Genomic DNA, 23,368 nt, shown 5'->3' with positions numbered 1-23,368 from the left:
TGAGGTGGCCGAGAAGCAACTGTGCTGTGAACCCTGAGCTCAGGCTGGCCCAGAAGGTGCTTCCAGAAAGGGGTATGGCTTCCAGGTGCCCAGTTGAGAGGAAGCCTGAAAGCTGGAGCCCTGGCTGGCTGTAACAGCCTTCCCGACCTGCGGACCTGGGGCAGGCTGTGTGCCTAAGGTGGGAATTCCGAATAGTGATTCAGAGCAGCGCACTGAGGGGCTGAGATCACCCTACCGCGCCGAGAGCACAGCCCACCCAGGCACACGAGGCTGGACAGGCACGGGATCAGAAGGACCTAGTGAGGATGGGCAGACGCTGGCCAGGGGACAGGGTTTTGAAGGTGTCCACCTGCTGCCACCTGTGTGGCCTGGGGATGGCCCCTTACCAGGGACTGGTGGCAGATTTAAGATGCCTGGGTCATGGCCAGGAATCTGCTGGGATTTCGCCTTCTGTTTACCTGGCCCTCCCACCCAGCATGCAACCTCCTGTAGCCTGGCTGAGGCCTGGTCTTCCCCTGGGACAGCATCTGTTCCTGGTATGATCTGGGACAAGGACACCCATGTCAGGCTCAGTTCTCGGGGCACTAGACACCCCCTAGCCTGCACGGATCGGAACCCAGGGAGGCGGAGAGGAGGCGGAGCCCCCAGGTACCCAGGCAGCAGAGGGGGGCTGGAGCGGAAGATCCCACAGCCTGTGGTCCGGGCCCGCACCTCCAGCCACCCTGTCAGCCCTCTTTGCCACAAAGCTCAAGTCACGCTCAGGAGAATGGAAGCAGAACTTTTATTCCTCTTGGCTAAGGGAGAGAACTAGCGGGCAGGTGTGCATGGCCCCCACCCTACACCCCTTCCAGAACCAAAGAAGACAGGCAGGCTGCCTCTGCTAGCCTCTCTCCTTTGCCCACGTGGAGGCAGGTGAGCGCAGCACAGGGCAGGGTCAGGCTGCAGTGACGGGGTGGCCAGGGCTGGCCGGGGCTGGGGCGGGTGCTGCTTGGGTGGCGAGGGGCAGGCGCAGGGGCACTTCTCGTCCTGGGAGCTGCTGGCTGGCAGGCGCACAGCACTCAGGGCACCAGGACTCGGTAGGGGCTGCCCGGGATGTGCTCGTCACCCCACTTGACCACCAGCGTGTACTCCCCCTTGTCCTTGAGCAGGTAGGACACGCTGTAGAGCCTGCTGCCCACGTGTTTCACCAGGATCTCCTCACAGGGCGTCCGGGGCCCGTGCACACCCACCAGCAGCATGTTGTTGCCTGGGGGTGGGGGCCGGGGCCTCACTGCCAGGTCCCAAGCCCCCTCCCATCAGTGGTAACTGCAGCGACCCCCTTTGTTCCTGCCCTGGGTCCTCCCCTTCCCACCTTGCCTGTCTTGGGGTGACAGTCCTTCTTAAAAACAGCCAGCACCCGTCCCCCCAGAACAACCAAAGAACCTGCAGTTCCTCCAGGGCCCTGGAGGGCAGAGGAGCTAGCAGGGGGGCCCAGAAGGCCCTCCAAGAGGGTTCCCACTCCCTCTTTCCCAGGCACGGCCTCTCTGCTTTTCTCTCCAGCCTCCCATTTCTGTAAGGGCTGGGGCCCGCATGCCCACCTGCTTTGCTGCAGTCCACCGTGAAGCTGCTCTTCTGGCCCATGTAGGCCTTGCTCAGCCCCACGCCTTTGGCCAGCACCTTGCTGGCATCAGTGGGACCTGGACCTGGGGCGCTGTGCTGGGGGACGGTGGCAGTCTTAGTCAGGGAGTCCACAAACACGGACGACGTCTCATGGAGGCTGTGGTTACTGACGAGGCGGTGACCTGCAGGGCAGAGCAGTGGGCAGCCAAGAGGTGGCGGGAGTGCCCGGCAATAGGGTGGGTAACAGCCGTCTGGCACCAGGCTCACCTGTGACTCTGGCCTTGAAGGGGCTGCCCGCAATGTGGTAGGGGCCACCGTACTTGATGGAGATGAGGTAGCTGCCAGGTGCCATGGGGGTGTAGGTGACGCGGTAGCCCTCGGGGCACTCTTGGCAATCCATCTTCACCTTGGAAGGCCCGTCGATGGTGACTGAGAGGGCACCAGCGCCCGCATTGCTGGTGTTCACGATAAACTCAGCTGGGCTCCCTGGGGGCACGGGAAGGTAGGTAGAGCTAGCTTGGCCCGTTGCCCCACCCTCCACCCTCAGTCCCCAGCAGAGTCTTGTCACCTCCACACGCCGCCTGTTGTCACTGAGAGCTCGGAGGAGGGAACCCTAGTCGTATTTACACACTGGAAGCTGCCCACGCTGACCTACCTGTGATGCCGCCTTCCAAGCCAGCTCCATAAGCAGACACCAGGCCTGGGTCCCCTCCATGCCCAGGCTCCCCAACTCGGATCTTGAAGGGGCTCCCTGGGATGTGGGTGCCATTGAACTTGACGTCAATCAGGTAGATGCCATTCTCCCGTGGGATAAAGCGCACAGCATACTTATCTAAGGAACAGAGAAGTAGGTGATGGGCCTGGGGTCCCTCCTCTAAAACTGAGCAACTGGCATGTGCCCACCAGTCTGAGTCCAGCAGGTCTCGGGCCCAGTTAGCTTCTTCTGGGAACTGTGCTGGGCACCTTCACCCCACTGCACAGAAATCCTGAAGCCTGAGGGATGAAGCTTTAGATGCCCAAGCTAGCTTTAGATGCTGCAACATTTGGACTGAAGTCTTTTGTAAGCAAAACACCCGCCTCAGTGCCTCTTTAGAAAGGCTATCCTGAATGCCATATCCACCACATGTAAACGGGGGCCCAGAGACAGGCAAGAACTTGCTCTAGGTCACACAGCCAGCAAGGGGCAGGACTCACCCATGGACTAGTCAAATTGACTGAGCAGCTCCTCCCACCCCCAAGCCTGTCTGTGAGTTTCATACCCTTGCAGGCCCCACTGCTAGACTTGGGGTCTCTCTTGTAAGAGACGGCAGGATCGTGCCTGCAGAAGGCTTTGTCCTTTCTAGCAGCATGGCTGCTGAGCCCAGTCCCCAAGTGCTTGGGTCCCAAGTAGGGGGCTGGAAGCCCAGGCCCTGTCTCGGCTGCTTGAAGACTGTGTGCCTTGCTTTACACTCTCAGCCTGCTTCCAGTGAGCAGGGCCAGCCTGAGGAGGCCCACTGCTCCCAGCAGTGCCCGGGTGGATGGCTGGGTGGCCGGGCAGGGCCTCACCTTGGTCGATCTCGGTGACATAGCACTCCTCCAGGGCTCCTGAGGGGCTGTGCACCTTGGCATCGATTGCCCCCTTGGCCCCATTCAGGCTGACTGCAAAAGAGGCTGGCTGGTTGACCTTTAGCCCTGACTCCTGGAAGCACAGCAGACGTGGTTAGGATAGTGGAGGCTTGGGGTGTGGGGCGAGGGGAGGCTGGGCCCGAGAAGCAGGAGGCCCAGGGGGAGGCACTTACCCATCTGGCGTCCAAGTGGGTTTAAAGAGGGAGAGCCAGCGCTTCTCAAGGGGCAGCAAGCTCCAGGCACACACCCCGAACCCCTAGCCCCACACGCTCCAGGCACACAGCGGGCAGGCGGGAAGCGGGACGGACTCCGGCCCGCGAGCAGCACTCAGCAGCCCTGGCAGGCGGCTGTCCCTCTTTAAACCTCAGCCCTGGTGCTCAAGGGGCACAGGCTTCTGTTCAAAGCCTTTAGACCTGAGACACGAGAAAAACTCCACGCGGCCGTCAGGGGTGCGTCCTGCCGACCCAGGCGTGGGCTGTTCCCGGCCAGAGCAGAAGCAGCCCGGTGCCCTGAGCCGGGCTGGCGGGGTCCCTGGACACAGGGGCTCTGGTCTGGCCGGGCACAGGAGCCCCAGGCGGGCGGTTTCTCTCAGTGCCTCACCTGAAGACTAGAAACAGTAAGGCGGCGGGCGTCACCAGACGGAGAAGCCACAGGCACCACGAAAGGGCTATCAGGGATGTGCTCCTCGTTGAACTTGACCGACACCTCATAGTCACCTGGACAGGAAGTGAGAACAAGACAGCCATGCATACCTCCCCCCAACAGCCCTGGGCCCTCCGGGTGGGGGGGGGGAGAAGGCGGGGCTGTCTGCATAGACCCAGACCAGCACCCACCCCCAGGGGCAGCCTGCCGGCCCCAGCCAGACTCAGTACCTGGCTCCTGGACCACGTAAGCCACGCCACAGGAGCCATCCTTGCGGTCCTCGAAGGAGATCTCGGCCTTGCTGGGGCCCTCGACAGCAATGGCCAGGCCCCCCGCGCCAGCTTCCCGGGTCCAAATGCTGAACTCGGCTGCAGGAAAGTAGAGTGTGTCCTCATGGAGGGCTGTGCCCTGTGCCCCCCACCCCAGCAGGGGCTGCTGGAGACTTCCTCCCTCCCACTGCACCCCCAGCTGGGAGCAGCCAGAGTCCCGAAGGAAGCAGGCCTACCTGGCACTCCGGCTTCAGCCCTTTCCAGGCCAGGGCCCCCGGCACGGACCTTGTGGGCTCCCCCTTCCCCCAGGGGCCCCACGGTGAACTGGAAAGGGCTCCCGGGCACATGCTGGCCCTTGTACTTGACGCTGACCGTGTGCATGCCCATCTCAGCGGGCACAAAGCGGATGCAGTAGGTATGGTTCTCCCCTTCCACGATTTCAGCCTCGTGGCTCTTGCCTGATGGGCTAGTCACCTGGGCTGTCATGTCCTGGATGCTAATTTCTGCAGGTGGGGGAACAGCCAGGTGAGCGGGAGACCCAGGCCATGCCTCTCTATCTGGGGGCCCCCCCAGGGCTGGTGCTTAGGCCTCCCTGGGACCCGCCTGGGCTGCCACAGCTCCCACCTGGGATCTTGAGGCTGAGGTCACAGTGACTGCCAACATTAGCCACTGACGGGGCCCGTCGCCTGCGTGTGATGCTCTCTTTCACGCGCCCCTCGCCTGTCACCTTCACGGAGAAGGGGCTGCCTGCAGAAAGAAGACACAACCCATACCCCGGACAGGTTACCCTCTGCTGGGGGACCCCGGGGTGTGGCATGGAGGGTCGTCCAGCCGTGGGGGAGGCACACAGGTGCTGTACCCACCGGGCACATGCTGGTCAGCAAACTTGATGTTGATGATATAGTTGCCAGGCTCCGTAGGGCAGTAGGTGACCCTGCATGTGCCATCCTCCAGGTCCTCTGTGTTGATGTCTACTTTGCTGGGACCCTCAATGGACAGGCTGAGCCCCCCATAGCCTGTGGACGAGACACCCCTGAGCCAGGGGGCCAAGTATGGTGGTCTGACCCTAGCTCCCAGGTCCCTACCGCCTACCTGCATCACGTGTATCAATGATAAACTCTGCTGGCTCAAAGGTGTGGCCTTCGTGGAGGCCCTGGCCTGAGACCCGCACGCGGCTGGCATCCCCGATCTCTGATTGGCTGATCACCACCGGAATGGGGCTGCTTGCCACGTGCTGCCCATTCTTCTTCACATGCACCAGGTGTTCCCCTGTCTCCTTGGGCACGAACGAGATCCCTGGACACAGGGTGGGGCTGTCAGCCAGGGAAAGATATGCAAACCCCTTCCAGCTTCCCTCCCTCTTGGAAGGCCCTGCTGCCCAGCCTCTTACCCACGTGGCCATTGCGCAGCCGCTTCAGCAGACAGGGTTCTTCCCGGCCCGAGGGGGGCACCACTGTGGCGGTCAGCAGGCTGAGGTCCGTCTCAGAGATGTTGATGGGGATGTCGGCGGCAGAGCCCACCTTCAGGTGGGACATGCGCATGGAGTCGTCACCTGGCAGGGGTCAGTCACTGTGTGTCCAGGCACCGAGAGGCAGACCGCCCCCTCTGCCAGCTGCCTTTGTCACCACTCCGGGCCGTCCCCTACCTGTGACCCTGGCAGTGAAGGGGCTGCCCGGGATGTGCTGTTCATTGTACTTGACCAGGATGCTGTAGTCACCAGGTAACACGGGCAGGTAGGAGACACTGCACGTCCCGTCCTGGTTGTCAGTGCAGCTGATCTCTGCTTTGGAGGGGCCCTCAATGGCCAGGGACAAGCCCCCTGGAGAGAGTTGTGAGTGAGGGTAGGAACTGTGCCCAGGGGACACTGCACCAACTGGGCAAGCGGAGGCCAGGGGTTGGGTGGGGAGCCCAGCTTGGGGAGCATCTCCCGTGTCCAGCCCCTCCACCAGATGATGGCATCCTGCCCCACAGAGGCAGGTCAAGATGAGAGCTGCCGCTCACCCTCGCCCGCATCCTTGGTGTTGACAGTGAAGACAGCAGGCTTATTCACCACCCCGTGGGTGAGGCCTGGCCCATAGGCTGTGACGTGGCCACAGTTGACATAATCCACGTAGAACTGTAGGGGGCTTCCTGCAGTAGGAAGAGGGACCACATGGACCGGGGCCTCCCATCATCCCCAAGTCTGTCCCACAGCCCGCTCCCCCAGAAGGTGGTCTGGCATGCTGAGCTGACGTACCTGGGATGTGCATGTTGTCGTAGCGGATGTCCATCTCGTGCAGGCCGGCTTCACTGGGGGCGTAGCGCACAGTCACAGTGCCATCCTTGTTGTCGGTGATGGCAGGCTGTGCCACCTTGCCCGAGGGCATCCGCACCTCTCCTGCAGGGCAGGGGGGGCCTGGGTCAGGGCAGCCCACGTGTACCCTCCAGCCTCTGTGGCTCCCTAGCCCCTTCCCAGCCGCACTCACCAGTGACCTCGCCCTTCTTGATGGTGAAGGGGATGACAAGGTCGAAGGGCCTCAGGCTGCTCACATCCAGCCCGTTGACCCCCACCAGGGGCCTTTCTGGGGCCTGCGGGGGGTGGGGACACAGAAGGCCTGAGTGAGGAGCTGGAGGGAAAGGGAGTCCCGAGTGGCAGACTCCGGAGTCCCTCCTCGCAGATGGCGGAACAGGGCCTCATGGGACACCCAGCTGGCCCGTCTGCAAGTGTCCCCGAGGGCAGGGTGAGCTGGGAGGCGGCAGGGCAAGCCATACCCAGGTCTGTTGGCCCCCCTGGGCGTAGGTATATGGTGGCGCCAGCTGCTGAGGCCGTAATGGCGGCTGTGCTGTGGGCTGCTCTCCAGCCAGAGCCTGCAGAGCAAGGCACAGAGCTTGAGGCTGTCCACACCTGTGAGCCCCATGGGGGCGGCGAGCCAGGTCCCCACCCAGACCCCCCCAGCCCTGGTCCCTCCTGACCGTCACTTGGAAGGGACTGTTGGGCACGTGTTCGCCACCGAAGCGCACGCAGATGACGTATTTCCCGGGCTGGGGAGCCGTGTAGAAGATGTCAAAGGTGCCATCCTCATTCTCGACCACGTCCACATCCACCTCGGAGCCGTCAGGGGTGCACACGGTGCAGGTGACCTTGCCTTTGCCCGCTGCCTTGGTGTCCACGGTGATCACGGTCTCTTCCCCGATCTGGATGGTGGGGCCGATGCCAGCACCTGGTGGGGCAGGGTGGGTCCCCAAAGGGGGAGCCGGGGCATGAGCTTGGTGCTCAGGCCATTGCTGTCCATGTGTCAGCCGCCAAGGCCTCTTACTGCCAACCACCAAGCACAGCCAGGCCTCCCGCCCCCCAAGCTGGGATGGTGAGTGATTTCTCAGAAGGCAGGAAAGGTTCCCCTGAACCACCTGAACCCAGGAGTTTTGTCTCAGGGGGTATCCCCGCCACGTGGGAAAAGCCCAGTGGGTGGTACCCAGGAGTCTGAGAAGGGCCTGGAAAGCCCCAAGGCCACTGCCGGGGCCTAAGCATTTGCTGCCATCTCCCCCGCCAACTTGGCCTCAGCCGGTGGTGCCCTGGACCATGCTGACTGACAGCCGAGCTCTGGGCTGCCTTCACCCCTCTGGCCAGGCCCTGGTCCCCAGTGCCGTGTGCAGACGCGGTGAGGCGGAGTCCTGCTGCAGCGTGGGGCATGTGACACTTGTCCCCCGCCCCTGGGGCCTGAAGGTGCAACTGGAGTTTCCTGACAACTGAGAAGGCTCGCTCGACCGGAGGCTTGCAGAGAAGGGGCGGCCGGACACGGCCTGGTGCAGGCAGGGAGCCGGGAGCAGGGAAGCAGGGAGGCAGCGGGGTTAGCACCCAGGCAGCGCAGCGCAGCGGGGGGAGGGGTGGCCAGCACCCAGGGGGCAGGGGGGCAGGGGGGCAGGGGGGCCAAGCCAGAGCCACAGCTGCGAGGCGGTGAGAGCAGAGGGAAGGGACAGTGACGTTATGATCTGGGCTCAGCCATGGAGGCTCAGGGGGCTGGGGACCATGAGGCCTGGCAGCGAGTGCTTTCTGGAGCCCGGTCCCTGCCAGGGAAGCAACTGGCAACACCGAACCCACCCCAGGACCGAGTTCAAGGGGGTCCCCAGCCGGCCAGTTGGCCGGCCCCTGAGCCATCCTATCCACTAAGGGTGCCCACTTTGCGGGACTCCAGAATGCTATGCCTGGACCCCCACTGCCCAGCTCACCCTGGGAGGCCTCACCTCACACAGCCACACCAGCTGTCCCTGGCTCAGAACCTGGACCCACCATCTAGCGAGTAGCCTGGGCTCAAACCTCAGTTGGCCCCAACTGCCCGCGCTCCCTGCCCAGCACCCAGCTCTTCAGCAGGTTTGCACTGCTCCACCCTTGAAGCCCCCCACCCCCACAATTTAGTTCTCCCCTCAAGCCCCACCCTCCCACCAACAGCCTAGCCCAAGCCAGCCCTGCAACTGATACTGAAGTGACTTCAGTTCCCCAACTGGGCTCTTTGCCTCGGTTGGCACATGGCGGCCAAGGTAAACCGAGACCGCTCTCTCAGCCCCAGTCTCGACCCTGCCTCTGGTCCCCAAGGTCCTACCCCCTGGTCCAAGCACACAGTGTCATCTCAGACCCTGAGGCCCCCTGGACAGAGTCATCAAACCCCTGCTGCCCTCTAGCTTTCTCCAGGGTCGCCTCGGCCAAGGTCCAGGCCTCCAGCCTCCAGAGGCTCCCATGTGCTTGTGGCCTCTTACTGGCATCCCTGGCTGGGGCAGGCCTCCCCTCCCAGGTCTGGTTGGGGACCATCTGAATAACGTCACTGCTGGGAGCGGCGGGGAGGGAGGGAGGCGGGAAGAGGGTGGGCCACCGAGTGCAGTTTGGCACTCTGAGGCTGGGCCGGGCCCCGCCATGCTGGCCACCCAAGCAGTCGATGCTGGTGCTACGGCACTACCAGCCAGCCCCACCCACTCATGCACCGGCACCTCCCCCGGCCCGGGACGCGGAGGCCCCTGGGAGGTGGGGACAGGGGTCTGTGGATCTGGCTGGGGCCGGGGACTCCCGCTGCTTGGGGGAGACCCTGGACTCAGAAGGAAGAAGTGAAAAGAGACCAGGCCTGCTGCCCGCCCCTGGGACTGCCCCAGGGCGCCAAGATCCCCAGACCCCAGAGCCCCCAGGGGGGTGCCTCTTGGGATGCACCTCGCCCCAAAGCTCACAGCTGCAACCCGACTTCTCAGGTGGAAAAATGGAGGCCCAGAGAGGGGGAGGGCCAGAGCACTCATGCCCAGCTCCGGAGGCCTCCCTGGGCCCTAACCCTCCAGTTCCTCCCCTCTGTCCCTGCCAAGAGCTGCAGCTGGAACTGTCCTGGGAATCAGCCGGAAGAGGAAAGGAAGCTGCCCTCTGGGCAGAAGGGGCATTGGGAGTGGCCCCAGCAAGCAGCTTACCTAGCCCGTGACCTCCGATTGACACTGAGGTGAGAGGGCAGAGAGCAAGGAGAAAGGTCAGGTGAGTCACTCAAGGGGGCGGCCCCCACTCCCACACGCCGCCCCAAGCAGCGAGCCCTTGCACACAGGCACACCCAAGCCCCGTGCTGAGCGCCGTGGCCGCTGGCACGCTGGGCTCACCTGTGACGGTGCACTTGCTGGCATCCCCTGTGGGCACAGCGCGGACACGGTATGGGGAGAAGGGGATCTCATCACCACCATACTTGATGAGGATAGTGTAGCGGCCTGTCACGTCTGGCACGTAGGCCACCGTGTAAGTACCGTCATGGTTGTCTTGGATGTGTGTCTTCTTGGGCTTGCCCTCCGGGTCCTGTGTAGCAGAGTACAGGGAAGAACAGTTGGTCCAAGCTCACCTTGGCCCGGGATTCCCTCAGGCCCTCTCAGAGGATCAAGCGTCAAACACTGCTGCTGCAGGGTCAGCCACCATGGCCCAAAACAGCTGCCTGCATCCAGCACTGTCCTTTACTTCCCCATGGGCAAGGTCCACAAGGGAAGCCCCCAAATGCCCAGTCCCCCCCGCCTCTCTCATGTTGACAGGCACAGCCAGGAAACTTGGCACCCATCCTGCTTTATCCCCACGAACACCTCTCAGCCCCAGTCCTCTACCCCAGGGCCAGCCCCAGCAGTAGGACGAGCTCCTCTGAAAGATCCCAGAGTCCCAGCCTTATACCTGGCCCCGGAGAATGTTACAGGCAGAAAAGCTGAGGCACTAAGGGCTTTGGTGACATCAGAAGTGAGCAAGTATATGTGTGGGGGAAGCCTGGGTCTGTGACCACCATCCTAGAGGTGGGGGCCCGGCTCCCAGTGGAGACCAGAGACCCCAAACTGGCTCATCTGCCCCAGGCTGTGGACCTCAGGCCCGGGTCCCTCCCCTCCCCACCTGCCATGGACCCAGAGTTGCAAAACAGCAGGGCCAGGTGGCCCCCACGTGGCCCACTCACCGTGATCTGGACAGCTAGCAGGCCCTCCCCAGCGTCCTTGGCATCAATGGTGAACTCCACAGGCAGGCTGGCAGGCACACCCGTGGTGTTGAGCCCTGGGCCGCTGGCCTTGACCTTGCTGGCATCGTGTGTAGGCAGCACCTTAACCTTGAAGGGACTGTCAGGCCAGGATGTTGTGGATGGTTAGGATGGCTCTTGGTGCCCAGGCCATGGCCCCCTCCCCTAAGACAGGGGGCCCTGCCCCTTACCTGCGGGGCACCTCTTCATCTCCATACAGCACTGAGATGCTGTAGGGCCCCTCGCGGCTGGGCACATAGTTCACAGTCTGGGTGCCATCGGCATTGTCCACCACGTCCACCGGCTCCACCAGGCCTGACCCCAGTCCCAGAGACAGAGCCTCAGTTGGTGCTCTGGGTTCCTAGGCCCACTATACTAGAAAGTCGGATCTGAGCCATGTATAGTCAGCCCACACCCCAGGCCTAGCCCTGCCCATCCCCAGGAACAGCCCTGAGCCTCTCTGACGTGAGACACTAATCTGGGTACCACCTGGGCCCTTGTCTTCTCTCCTTCCCACCTCTGCTCAGTGGTCTATGTCCTTTTGGTCCCCTTCACCAGGTCACTGGCTCTGGTGTCACCTGAGGCTCCTCCATCAACTGCCTGCTCACCTGTGTCCCACCCCAAAGTGTGCGAGACCCCATCCCTCAGGGGACTAGGCTCTCCTGACCTGACCCCCACACCCCAGGCACTCACCTTTGGGCCCCTGCACTTTGACCTGTAGTGGGGCCACGCCAGCCTTGCTCGTGTCCACCTGGAAGGACTGAGGGAGGTTGGCACGGACCATGCCCGGGCTCAGGCCAGGCCCAGAGCATTTGACCTTGGACGCGTCTGTCACATCGTGCACAGGGACCTTGAAAGGACTGCCTGTGGGGGCCGAGAGGTGGCATTTCTGAGACAAGCTGGAGGGCAGGCAGGTGGCCCCAGCTGGGCCCCAGCCGACCGGCTTCCTCACCTGGTACTTGGTGGCCGCCATAAGTGACGTTAAGGCTGTAGGTGCCGGCCTCATAGGGGACGTACTCAACCGAGCAGCTGCCATCCTTGTTGTCCATGCAGGACATCTTGGCTTCAGAGGGGCCTTCGACAGCCAAGCCCAGGCCCCCCGTGCCAGCTCCCCTAGTCCAAACAGACAGCTCGTTATCCCCTGACTTCTAACACCTACCGTGGCCCCTGCTTCTGTGGCTCTCGCCCACCTGGTCTCCACAGTGAACTTGTTGGGCTTGTTGGTGGTGCCGCTTTGGATGCCTGGCCCGTGGACGCGCACTCGGGAGGGGTCGCAGCCTTCAGTCACTGGCACCTGGAAGGGGCTGCTGGGCACAGGACTGCCGTCATAGGTCACATCCACAGAGTGGAGTCCTGCAGGAGGGCAAGCTGGCTTAGGAGGGCCCCAGACTGCCCTGCCCCCTCACCCCCCACAGTCCCTCCGGCGCCCCGACACACACCCTCCTCATAAGGTGTGTATTCCACTTTGTACGTGCCGTCGCCACAGTCCTGCACGTAGGTCTCAGTCAGGTTGCCTGAGGGGTTGGCCACGCGAGCCTTGACGTGGGGCCCTCCAGTCTGCGTTAGAGCCCGGGCGTCCACGCTGAACTCGGTGGTGGCTTCTCGGAAGACACCTGCGGAGGGAGGGGAATGTGAAAAGGAAGACGGGGGCTCCAGGGGCCCCGGTTCCCCCACCCCCATGTCCAACGGCAGAGCCTCGCACCTTGACCCTCAATCCCGGGCCCATAGCACTGGATGCCTGAGGTGTCCACTGCGGGCTCCACCTGCAGCTTGCTGGGGAAGTTGGGCACGGGCTGGCCACCATACTTGATGGTGACGGTGTAGGCCCCAGGGCACAGGGGGATGTAGGTGATGGTGTGCGTGCCATCGCCGTGGTCCTGGATGTGCACCTCAGCTGGCAGGCCCGCCTCAGAGCGGATCTCGATGGTCAGCTCCGCGCTGCCCGCGCTTGAGCAGTCCACATGGAACTGGCCGGCCTCCCCGGCAGTGGCCCGCTCTAGCCCAGGGCCTGAGCACTTGACCTTGGACGGGTCGAAGCAGGGAACCACGTGGGCCTTGAATGGGGAGCCGGGGATGTGGGTGTCGGCAAAGAGGATGTTGATGTTGTAGTCCCCAGGCTCGGTGGGCACGTAGGACACAGAGCATGTACCATCCCCGTTGTCCAGGCACTCGAGCTGAGCTTCACAGGGGCCTTCGACCGTCAGGCCCAGGCCGCCCGTGCCGGCGCCCTTTGTGTCGATGGTGAAGCGGGCAGGAGACCCCGCACTGCCCCCCTGCAGCCCTGGCCCAAAGGCTTTCACCTGGGGGAGGAGGGGCCGGTCAGGAGCCCAAGCTGCACCTGGTCTCTGACCCTTGACCCTCAGACCCCAGCCTGACTCCATCTGTCTCTCTTCTCGTTCCGGCTTCCCTCCCCTACCAGGTGGGCACAGGCCCGAGCAGGGCCCTGCTCAGAAGGACCAAGAGGAGAAGGGGTAAGGGTGAGTCCAAAGCAGACATGGGCTGTGGCCCTGGCACCCCCCTTACCTTGCTAGGCTTGGTGGGGGGCACGGCTTCCAGGGAAAAGGGGCTGCCGGGCACAGGCACGCCGTCGTAGGTCACCTCGACCTCATAGGACCCCTCCTCACGGGGCACAAAGCGCACCACGCTGTTGTCAGCCCCGAGGCCTGGCTCCACCTTGCAGGGCACCGCTGCCCCCGAGGGGCCCACAATCTTCGACAGCACTTTGCCCTGGCCTCCGGCGCCCTTGGACTTGACTGTGAACTCCTGGTCTTTGCCAACATCCACCTCTGTTGAAGCGATGGGGGGAAGACAGGACTGTGAGGCCGCTCAGGCAGCCCGGGCATCGCCAGTGGCCATGCTAGGGCCCCAGCAACTTACTTTCTCCCAGGCCGGACACCTTGATCTTGCTGAGGTCCAGGCTTGGAGACACCCCCACTGAGAAGGGGCTTTTGGGAATAGCATCACCTCCGTAAGTGACATTGATGCCCACTGGGCCCTGGGAGGGGTACAGAAGACAGGGTCAGGGGTCATGGCTGAGCTCCCCTGGCCCATGCCTTCCCAACTTGGGCATTGGGGTTGAGTGGTCAGAGACACTGTACCCCCCAACTGCTTGCCCACTCTGTCCCAGGTGAGAAACCAGAGTGGGCACAAAGTCTCTTGGAGCCAGCCACCCAGCCCACCACGTGAAGGGGGCCCGCAGGATCAGCAGGTGTATGGACGGGTGTGGCCACAGGGGGTCAAGGGAGCTGGCTACCTGCTGCACAGGCGTGTACTTGACAGTATAGGTGTTGTCATGGTGGTCAATGATGTCCACATCACGCACCGCATCCCCCTTGGCCAGCCCCGAGAACTGGACATCCAGCTTGCCTTTGCCAGCGGCCTTGGCGTTGACCGTGAAATGGGTGGGTTTCCCAAGCTCGACCCCTGAGGAGATACAGCAACCCTCTAGGGGCTCCTGCACGCACACACACATACCCTGTTCAGTGCCTCGACCTCCCCACGGGGTCCTCATCCTCACCGGTGCGACTGAGGCCGGGACCCTCTGCCTTAACCTTGCTGGCATCATGGGAGGGCTCCACCTTGACCCGGATGGGGCTGGTGGGTGTAGCCTGCAAGAGGTGAGAGGAGAAGGGCTGAGAGGCGAGCAGCACTCCAACACCCAGCCATCTTTGGGGGCCAGGAGTGGCAGCACCCACCTGGTCAGCAAAGAGCACCATGATGGTATAGCTGCCAGCCCCACGGGGGGTGTACTTGACCGTGAAGGTGTCGTTGTCATTGCGGATGATGTCGAAGTCAATGTCGGCCTCGGCAGGGCCCACCACGCCCGGGGCACACTTGATGCCGATGCTGACGTCACCTGCAGTGGAGGAGGGCATGGGGCTGGTGATGTCACGGGGATGCCACATCCACTGGCCACCCAGTCCCGAGGCAGGGCCTTACCCTGGCCAGCCTCCGTGCAGTCCACAGTGAAGTAGGTGGGCTCGTGAGCCTTGAGTCCTGTCTTGGCCACTCCTGGGCCGTACACCTTGACCTTGTTCGGGTGGCTGCCAGCGCCCACATTCACCTGCAGGGCATAGGGGCAAGCGCAGGGTTACAACTAGCCTGGAGGACAGGCAGGGGCTTTCTGACCAACCGCTGGCGGGCACGCAGAGTGGTGCCACCACCCTCAGAAATCATTTGGTGGCCCCTCAAACACAAGCAGACTTCCCTGGTGGCTCAGACAGTAAAGTGTCTGCCTACAATGCTGGAGACCCGGGATCGATTCCTGGGTCGGGAAGATCTCCTGGAGAAGGAAATGGCAACCCATTCCAGTATTATTGCCTGGAAAATCCCATGGACAGAGGAGCCTGGTGGGCTACAGTCCATGGGGTTGCAAAGAGTTGGACATGACTGAGCGACTTTCCTTTCCTTTTCCAAACACAAGCAACCATATGATGCTGCAATTCCATTTTTGGTATTTATCCACCCAGAGACATGAGATCACTCGTCCCCTCTAACACCCATACTGGAACATTCATAGCACAGCTCCTGACAGCCAAAAGGCGAAAAAACTCCCAAATGTCCATCAACAAATGACTGGAAACAGAAAACGTGGTCTATCCACACAATGGTGTATCATCCAGCCGTCGAGAGGCAAGAAGCAATTACTCACGGTATATAGTCCACAGGGGAAACAAGTCCATCCCCACCCAGCCAGAAAGCAGAGAGCAGAGAGGCTGCTTAGGCCAGAGCAGGGGCCTTTGGAGGGTTGCTGACTTTCTTTAGGGGGTGGTGAAAACAGCCTCATCTTCTGTCATGGTGATGGCTGCACAACTCGGAACTCACCCAAAACCACCAATTTGGATACTGGAAAGGGGTCGGCTGTATGGCACGCGAGTTTCATCAAACAGAGTTGTATCAAAGGAAGCAGGGAAGCAGGCTAAAGGCTCACCCGGAAGGGGCTGTTGGGGATGCTGACGCCTCCCCAGGACACCATGGCCGTGTGCTTCACCGGCTTCCGGGGCACGTAGGAACAGCTATAAGTGCCGTTGCCGTTGTCCTTGACCGTTGCCTCCACGGGGCAGCCCTCATTGTCCTGCAAAATGGGCAGGAGCAAGTGGCCTTCTGGTCAGTGCCCAGGTCTGGGCACCTGCCCAGCCTGCTCCCGACGCGGGGAGCACCTCACCTGGACTTGGACCTTGAGAGGAGCCTTCCCGCCGTGCTTGGCATCCACTGTGAACTCTGCCGGCTTGTTCACGGCCACACCAGTCTTCTCCAATCCAGGCCCACGTGCCTTCACCTAATGGGAGGCCACCCAGTTCTCAGGGCACAGAGTGCCGGCCCCCTCAGACCCTCCCACCCAGCGGCACACGCTCTTTACCCTGTCTGGATGGAAATCCTGGGGTGCGTCGCGGATGTCAGCCATGAAGGGGCTGAGACGGATGTCCTCACTATTGCACAGCACGTGCACTGCGTACTCGCCAGCCTCCTGTGGCCAGTAGCGCACATCGCAGGAACCATCACCCTTGTCATCACATTCGATCTTGGCTTGCGATGGGCCCTCCACCGAAAAGCCTGACAATAGCCGCCAGCTCCGTGAGGGCCCTGGAGCCCTGGGAGGGTGGCCCTCGCCAGCCTCTGCCCCTGGGGAACCCCCATCACAAGCGCATACTCACCCAGGGTGCCCACATCGTCGCCGATGGCCTCCACGACAAAGTCTGCAGACTTGCCGACGACACCGCCCTCCAGCCCGGGGCCCCAAGCCCGCACCTTCTGATTGCCACACTCGCTGCCCACTTTCACCTCGAAGGGACTGCAAGGAGAGAGCCACCCAGGAGAGTGCCGAAGTGCCCATCCTGGAGGCGGGCTGGCCAGAGCCCTGCAGGGGAGGAGGTGTGCCACCTCTAAAGCGCTCATCCAGGGCCTTACCTGCGCCCGATATTCTGGCCACCCCATGTGATTGTGACGGTGTATGTGCCGGGAACCATGGGGTAATACTCGAAGCCATAGACACCATCGCCCAGGTCCTTCTGCTTCACACGCTCTTCTCCCTCTGTCAGAGACAAAGGGAGGCCTCAGGCCTGCTGAGCAGTGGCCAGAGGCTGGCATCGCCCCACCCCAGCCACAGGCCAACTTACTGGGGCCCTTCACGGTGACCTTCAGCTCTCCACTGCCTGCCCCCTTTGTGTACACTTTGAAGTCGGCCGTCTCCTTCACTCGCACACCCTTGGGCTGGAGACCCCGGCCGACGGCGCGGCAGGCACCTGGGTTACAAGCTGTGAGCAGAGGACTGGTTGAGCTGCTGGGAGCTGGTGCGGGGCCACTCCCTCCCTTGTCTCCCACCGGACTGGGCCAGTGGGCCGCCCAGGATGGTGAGGGCCGTGTAAGAAAGAACCGGAAGGGACCATGACCCAAGGACCTGGGGCCCAGGCCTGGACGTGGCAGGCCTCCTCCCCTGTGCTCCATCCACACCAGCTCCCCCAACAGTCCCCCCACCCATCCCATCCACCCCCAACCCCCGAGGAAGACAGATCCAAGTACCGTTGACCCTGTGGGCAGAGCAGAGAGCAGCAGGTTTCTAGACAGCTGGAGCGAGTTCTTCCGAAGGTGAAAGCGTGGAGAGAGAGAGAGAGGGAGAAGGCGAGAGGAGGAGGAGGAGGAGGCCCAAACAGTGGAAGCACAGACGCCCCAGGAGCCAGGGCGGGGCTGCAGCAGCACCTGCCCGGCTGCCATCCCTCCAAGACCGCCCAGCTGGAGCTGTGCCCTGCAGAAGGCAGCTGGGGTGGCCTACCTTGGCCTACAGTGACTGTGTAGGGGCTGCGAGGGATGGGCACCCCGGCAAAAGTGACGTGCACCGTGTGGACGCCCTCCACGCTGGGCTGGTAGCTGCAGCGATATGTGCTGTCGCCCCGGGCCTCCAGCTGAGGCTCCACGGTACCCTTCTGGCCTGCCGGGTCCTGGATCACCACCTCCACCTCGCCTGTGCCTGCACCTGCCGGGAAGCAGCGGCTCAGCTTCCAGCCTCTCCTCCTCCCACGGGCCTGCCAGCCTCAGCACCCTCTGCTCACCCGCCGTGAAGATCTCAAAGTAGGTGGTCTTGTTGGCGATGTTGCCACTGGGCTCCAGGCCAGGGCCCTGGGCAGTCACTTTGCTGGCATCTCCCTGGGACTTGTCCACGTACACCTCAAAGGGGCTCTTGGCAATGTGCTGGCCGGCAAAGAGCACGGTGACCTGTTCCCAGGAGGGGCAGGCCGTGAGGCCAGGGTTAGGATTCCCCCGGCCACAGCTTTTGCTCCCAGTCTCCCCTCAGGCTGAGGGCTCACCTTGTGAGTCCCCGTCACCTCGGGGACATACCAGACAGAGAAGGTACGGTTCTTGTCGTTATTGGCGGTCACCTTGGCCTAGGGTGGGAAGGAGCCTGTGAGTCTTTGTTCGGAGCAGTCCCCGGCACATGGAGGCCTGGAAATGCCAGGCCCTACCTTCGGGCTGCCTTACCTCCTCCTGGTGCCCGGCCGGGTCCTCCACGTACACCAGCACTTCTCCCTGCCCGGCGCTTCTGGTCTCCACAGTGAACTCTGCCCTCTTCTTTACCATGTTGCCCGTGGGCTCAATGCCTGCCCAGGAAGGGTGAGGAAGCCACGGGTTGGCCGTCAGGGCCACCCTCTCACCTGCACGGGCTCAGCACCCCTCCCTATTCCCTTCTGAACTGGTGCTCTTGTGGGACAGGCCTGGGCCTGTTTTCTAGAATGCTTGCTCGAGCGTGCCGGGGCTCAGGCTCCCATCGGATACCCTGGCTGGGTCTCAAGTTCACTTACAGCAAAGCAGATGGGTCCTTACTCCCTAAACACACTCTGCCTTGGGTGGGTGTGATGTGTGGGAACATCCAGCCAGTGGCTGTTTTTGATCAGCCCTGACCCACTCCTGTCTGACTTGTGGAGGGCAGTCGATAACCCGGTGGCCACGTGATGGAAGACTCCCAAGGAGCTGACATTTCCCAGAGGACGTGGCCCCACGGGGAGAAGGTGACTTTGCAGGAGCACTCCTGCCCGGCTCCCTCACCTGGCCCGTAGGCTCGGGCTTTCTTTGGGTTGAGTTTGGGCCGCAGGGGAGCCCCCGGTTTCAGCTTGGCCTTGGGGAACTGGGACAGGTAGGTCATGACGGAGTGCTCATCCACGTTGGGGTCCACAATCTCCTCAGGGGTGATCACCTTCATGGACAGAGGGAGGAGCCAGTGGGCCTCCAAGCCTGGGGCTCCTGGGACACGCCACCTCTCCCCACGGGCACCTCAGCCCCCACACAGACCCCACTTGCCAGGGAGAGGGGCGTACCTGAGGGATGCCCAGCCAGTCATCGGCTTGTTGCATGGCTTCCCGTGCATTGTTCACGGGCTTGCTGGCATCCCAGGAATCCCAGTCGGGGCACAGGCCTGCAGATGGAGGAAATTCGTCAGTCTAAGGACCACGGGACCTCATCACAGGCCATCCCCTTCACCCCCAACACCCGACATCACTCACCCGGGGCACAGCTGTCGACCAGGGCGCCCAGGGCTCTGCCGCTCTGCCAGTCGCGGCTGAAGTTGGTGATTGGCAGCTGCGGCAGCTTGTTCTGGATCCAGCCCAGCAGCCTCTGCTTGGGGGTCTGCTTCTTGGCCTCCTCGTCCTCCTCCTCATCCCACATGGGCATGGAGATGGAGTAGTGCAGGATCAGGGTCCAGATGAGGCCCAGGATCAACTTGAGGTTCCCGTCCACGATGGCCTTGCTGTCTGCAAGGGCAACAGTGGCAGCGCTGGGTGAGCACAGCCAACCCAGGGGGCCCCTGGGCATAGGCACAGATGCACGTGCACACACGGCTTGGGGGAGGGGGGCGGAAGCACACACTCGGGACAGCAGGCCACTCCTAAGCACTGGCAAGTGTGGCAGACAGCGGGCCCCAGGGAGGAGGAGGAGGCCTCCATGGGGCAGGGTGGGCTTCGGGTGCCTGTGGGAGCATCAAGGTGGTTCAGGGGTAAAACCCCCCAGACATGCAGTGCCAATACAGCACAATCAGGGAGGCTGCCAGAAGCCCTGGGGCCATGAGGGCCCAGAGGATGGATAGGCAACAGACCCAGGCTGCAAATGGGGCCCTGATCCCCAAAGATGGTTCCAGAGAGAGTGTGGGTGAGTGCTTTGCAGCTGCCCAGGCCCCTCTCCAGAGGTCTCCAGGGAAGGGGCAGGGGGAACAGCTGGACCCCGGGGCCTTGATGCCAGGGCCCTTGGGCGGGCGCTGGGGAAAAGGAAGGCAAGCGGGGGTTGGGTTGGGAAATACGACTGCTGGCCCAGGGTGGGGGCGTGAATGGCTGAGGCTGGGGAAGTTGGGCAAGGACCCTTTGGGTGGAGGGTGTGAACCCCCGCCTGCCCCCACTTCCTTCGTGCTCACCCCTCCCCCGACAGAGCCAGGCTGGGGGTTGGGCCGTTGGCCTGGTGCAGGGGAGGGCTTGGGTGCCCCAAGGAACCAGCGGCCTGACCCTGACTCACTGGGGCCCAGCAGGGATGGCCTGCCAGCCGGGATGCCGAGCAGCACACATTCCAGGGGCCCCCTCACCCAGCCTGGGGGGGGGGTGGTGGGGGCAGGGCCCGCCAGCCTGGGTTAGGCACCCAGGGCCCCCCGCTTGGCGGGGGGGTTGTGGGTGGGGTCCCAGAGTCCCGCTGTCTCAGCAGCAGGCTCAGCCACTGCCCGCCCTCTGCACCACTTAACTTAACGGGCCGCTGGGCTGCAGGCGGGTGGCCACCAAGCTCACCACAGGGGAAGTGGTTAGGGCGGGCACCCTGCACCCCATCACCATGGCAACCCCTCGGTTCCCCACCCAAGGCCCTTCTGGGTGTCAGTCTCAAGCGCTTGGGGGATGGGGCTTAGGGCTGGGCCTGAGAACGCAGGAGGGCCGCTTATCTTTGGAATCCCTGCTGACGGGTTCCACTCACCCCCTCCCCAGTAATCAGGAGAAAATGCTTGTCCAGTGAATCAACTGGGGGGCTGGGGACCAGGCAGCCTCTAAACCCAGCAGGCTGCACCTCAAAGACCAGCTCAACACCACTCAGAGCAGAGTGGCCTCCCAGTTCTCAACGGGGGGCTTGTCCCAGTCCTACACCACTGCCTTGCACTATCGCCAAGTGGCAGGAGATGGGGTCTCAGGCTAGGGATGACTGGAAGGCTCGGAGAAGACAAAGTACACGGGAGCACTTGCACTTTCCCACCAGCTTCCCATCCCCAGAACCCTGAGCCTGGCACCAGAGCCCTCGGGAGGCCTGAGGTCCACCCAGACCCATGAGGGGACATACAAGGCCAAGCTCATCGGTCCTCCCGGGGCTGGGCCCTCCCCCTGGTCCATAGGAGGCTGGCCCAGGCTGTCCCCATCCAACTCACAAAAGAGGGCGGGAAGGACCAGGCTAAGAGTTGAGAGACTGACTGGTTGGATGGCCCCGCCCCATCCCACCCCCTTTCCTCAGCCCCAGGGCCAGCCTGCCCCCTCCTTCCCCTAATCACTGCTGCTTTCCAACATTTTTTTGCCTTATATGGCAAAGCTCTGGGAACTAGGCCTGCTCCAGCCAGCTCACAAGAGGAGGAGAAGAAGGGCGGGGGAGGAGGAGGAGACCCCCCCCCAGACAACTGGGGTGTGGCTCACCTCCCCACATCCGGTTGCCCCCCCACCCAAGGCTCAAAGATGACTCAGCTTGGCTAGACTAAGTATGGGACTGGGGGGTGGGCCTCGGCCTGGACTTGCATTCCAGAAAAAGAGGTGGGGCCCTCGAGACCTGCCCAGAGTGGTTGGGGGCACCTGAGTCTTGGTCCCTCACTTTCTCAGGCTCAGTGTGGACTGGGCTAGGGCTGCAGGGGCCACTGGAAGGCCTCTTTGAATGCTGAAGAAAATAAAGCTGGTGGCCCTTCGCTCCCTGTCTCACAGCCACCCCCACCCCCCCGCAAAGTCACCAGTTCTGGTGCCGGTCCCTGTGTGATTCCCATCTCGAGAGGTGCCTGGGAATGATGCGGTAGGCCTGGTCAGTGCCAGCCTCACCAGCCCAGTGACACGGACACTGGGCTGGCAGTGAGCCCAGCACATGTTGGAGTACCTCCCAGTGAACTCCTGTATTCTAGATGCAGAAAAGCAAGTCCTACATGTAGCAAGACTTTGGTCTGCGATCAACAGTAACCCTGTGTCTAAGCGACTACAAGCCAGCTCCCTCCACTGGCCAGCACCCAAACCTATCTCAGGTACTGTTTGGCTAGCTATGGTCCTCTCTGGGCCCGGATTTCCCAAAAGGAGATCTAAACTTGGAGCAATCTTCAGTTGAGGGGTCCTAGACAATGGGACCCACAAGCTCCAAGCCTCTGTTTAGGAACCACAACGGTGTCCGAAAGCCAAAGAGCCGTCTCCCAACTGCTATAGTGGGTGGAGAGTCCTGGCCTCCCCCTCGTTAGAGATGGGGCGCTGGGCTCACGGCCAGAGTTTGGCCAGTGCCCGCCGCACCGCCTTCTCACCTCCCCCACCCCGCCCCGGCCCTCTCCCACCGCGGGCGCAGCGGCAGGGGCGCGGCCTGTGGAGGATGTGAGCTCAGCCTGGGCGTGGGCCAGCCGGGGACCGGCGGGAGGGGGCGCGTAGCGGTCCGCACGCACCGCTGGGTTGCGAGCCTTTGTTCTCGAGGCCCGCACGCAGCTGGGCGGCCCCGAGGCCCCCCGGGGCAGCGCCGCAGCTTAACGGGATGTCTGCGAGGAGTCGGCTCAGGGAAGAGGGGAGGACGCGCGGAAACCCCCGCCCTCGCCCCGCCAGCGCCACCGGGCGGCCCGCGCCCTCACCGATGGACACGAGCTTGATGCTCTCGCGGTCCAGGAACTCGAGCGCCACCGACACGTTCTCGAGCTGCATCTGGCGGAAGGTGGGCCTCTGGTTGTGCTTGCGGTGCATCTTCTTTTGGCTGAGCACCTCGAGCAGCGCGATAAGCCGCAGCCCGTCGCTCAGGTCCGTCTGCAGGTTGGCGATGCGCTTGCTCACGCACTTGAGGTGCTCGTTGCACCAGCGCGTGAACGTGTTCTGCTGGATCTTCTTCCACGGCGCATCCTCCGCCAGGTCCTTCTCGGTGGCCGGCATCTCAGCGTCTCGCGTGTCGGTACCGATGCCCAGAGCCGCGCCCGCAGCGCTCTGGCCCGCCCGGGAGTGGGAGCTACTCATTTTGAGGCGCGAGGAGCTGATGGGCGGTGCTGCAGCCTAGACGAGGGGACGGCCCTTTAATTAAAGTCGCAGGCACCTCAGCGAGCGCAGGGCGAGGCAGACAGCTGAGGTTGCTCTGCGGAAAGAGCGAGCCCTTTAAATGCTGACAGAGGCGGGGCCAGGGGGCGGGGCCTCGGCGGGGCGGGGCTGCGGGTGGGGCTTCGGGGCCGCACCCGCCCCGCCCCGCCCCACCCGTTGGAATGCCCCCCTGAGTCCCCCCGCCCCAGAGCGTTGACCCGACCCCCAGGCACCAGGAAGGGTCGGTGGGACCCGGAGCGGGCGAAGCTGCGAGGAAATGCAGAGGTCTCCCTCCCGCGCTGTAGGAAACGCTGCAGCGATGAAAGGCTAAGCAACGTCTAGAGCGGGGACCGCTTGGTCTGCAGCGGGCACACCATACAAGGGACTTTCCTTCCCCAAGGCCCCTGCGGGGGGTGGCTCGCCCTCCCTGAGTCACGTGGACTCCGCTCTGTCCCCGCCGCCCCCTCTCCCCCGACCTCCAGCGCTCGGGGGTCCCTGTCCGCGCCCCAGCCGGCCGCCTCGCCGGCAGCCAAGAGAAAGG

The 23,368-nt window shown here is 63.1% G+C and overlaps 1 protein-coding gene across 4 annotated transcripts; it reads right to left on the bottom strand.

Annotated features, from left to right (window-relative positions):
• Positions 1–764: 764 nt before the first annotated feature.
• FLNA (filamin A) lies at positions 765–22,861 on the bottom strand. 4 transcript variants are annotated; one of them, XM_043457791.1, is made up of 47 exons: positions 22,398–22,860; positions 19,084–19,332; positions 18,898–18,995; positions 18,629–18,776; positions 18,065–18,183; positions 17,893–17,970; positions 17,638–17,800; positions 17,361–17,561; positions 16,708–16,845; positions 16,499–16,622; positions 16,246–16,382; positions 15,951–16,144; positions 15,756–15,869; positions 15,522–15,665; positions 14,531–14,654; positions 14,287–14,447; positions 14,109–14,199; positions 13,845–14,014; positions 13,469–13,586; positions 13,115–13,377; positions 12,294–12,891; positions 12,031–12,204; positions 11,782–11,944; positions 11,544–11,704; positions 11,285–11,455; positions 10,783–10,906; positions 10,535–10,691; positions 9,714–9,903; positions 9,534–9,557; positions 7,068–7,315; positions 6,867–6,962; positions 6,581–6,683; positions 6,352–6,492; positions 6,117–6,245; positions 5,761–5,934; positions 5,506–5,667; positions 5,208–5,411; positions 4,979–5,131; positions 4,740–4,862; positions 4,352–4,618; positions 4,077–4,214; positions 3,805–3,920; positions 3,145–3,277; positions 2,255–2,431; positions 1,867–2,085; positions 1,578–1,781; positions 765–1,246 (listed from the first exon to the last, which is right to left on the bottom strand). In XM_043457791.1, exons 1-47 carry the CDS (start codon positions 22,768–22,770, stop codon positions 1,059–1,061), a joined length of 7,944 nt encoding a protein of 2,647 aa, XP_043313726.1. In that variant the 5' UTR covers positions 22,771–22,860; the 3' UTR covers positions 765–1,058. The 4 variants fall into 4 exon arrangements, with proteins under 4 accessions (XP_043313726.1, XP_043313728.1, XP_043313727.1 ...); XM_043457793.1 differs by lacking the exon at positions 6,867–6,962 and having other exon boundaries at positions 22,398–22,861; XM_043457792.1 differs by lacking the exon at positions 9,534–9,557.
• Between the last annotated feature and the right edge of the window lie 507 nt (positions 22,862–23,368).

This window comes from Cervus canadensis, chromosome X (genome assembly GCF_019320065.1).
Source record: "Cervus canadensis isolate Bull #8, Minnesota chromosome X, ASM1932006v1, whole genome shotgun sequence".
NCBI lineage: Eukaryota > Metazoa > Chordata > Mammalia > Artiodactyla > Cervidae > Cervus > Cervus canadensis.
This window is presented reverse-complemented; position numbering and strand designations above follow the sequence as displayed.

Coding starts and splice junctions, on each gene's coding strand:
- FLNA (XM_043457791.1), bottom strand. CDS start 22,770: ATGAGTAGCTCCCACTCCCGGGCGGGCCAGAGCGCTGCGGGCGCGGCT. Junction 17,971..18,064: donor CGGCCGGGCACCAGGAGGAG/GTAAGGCAGCCC, acceptor TTCCCACCCTAG/GCCAAGGTGACCGCCAATAA. Junction 6,684..6,866: donor AGGGGGGCCAACAGACCTGG/GTATGGCTTGCC, acceptor CACCCCCCGCAG/GCCCCAGAAAGGCCCCTGGT.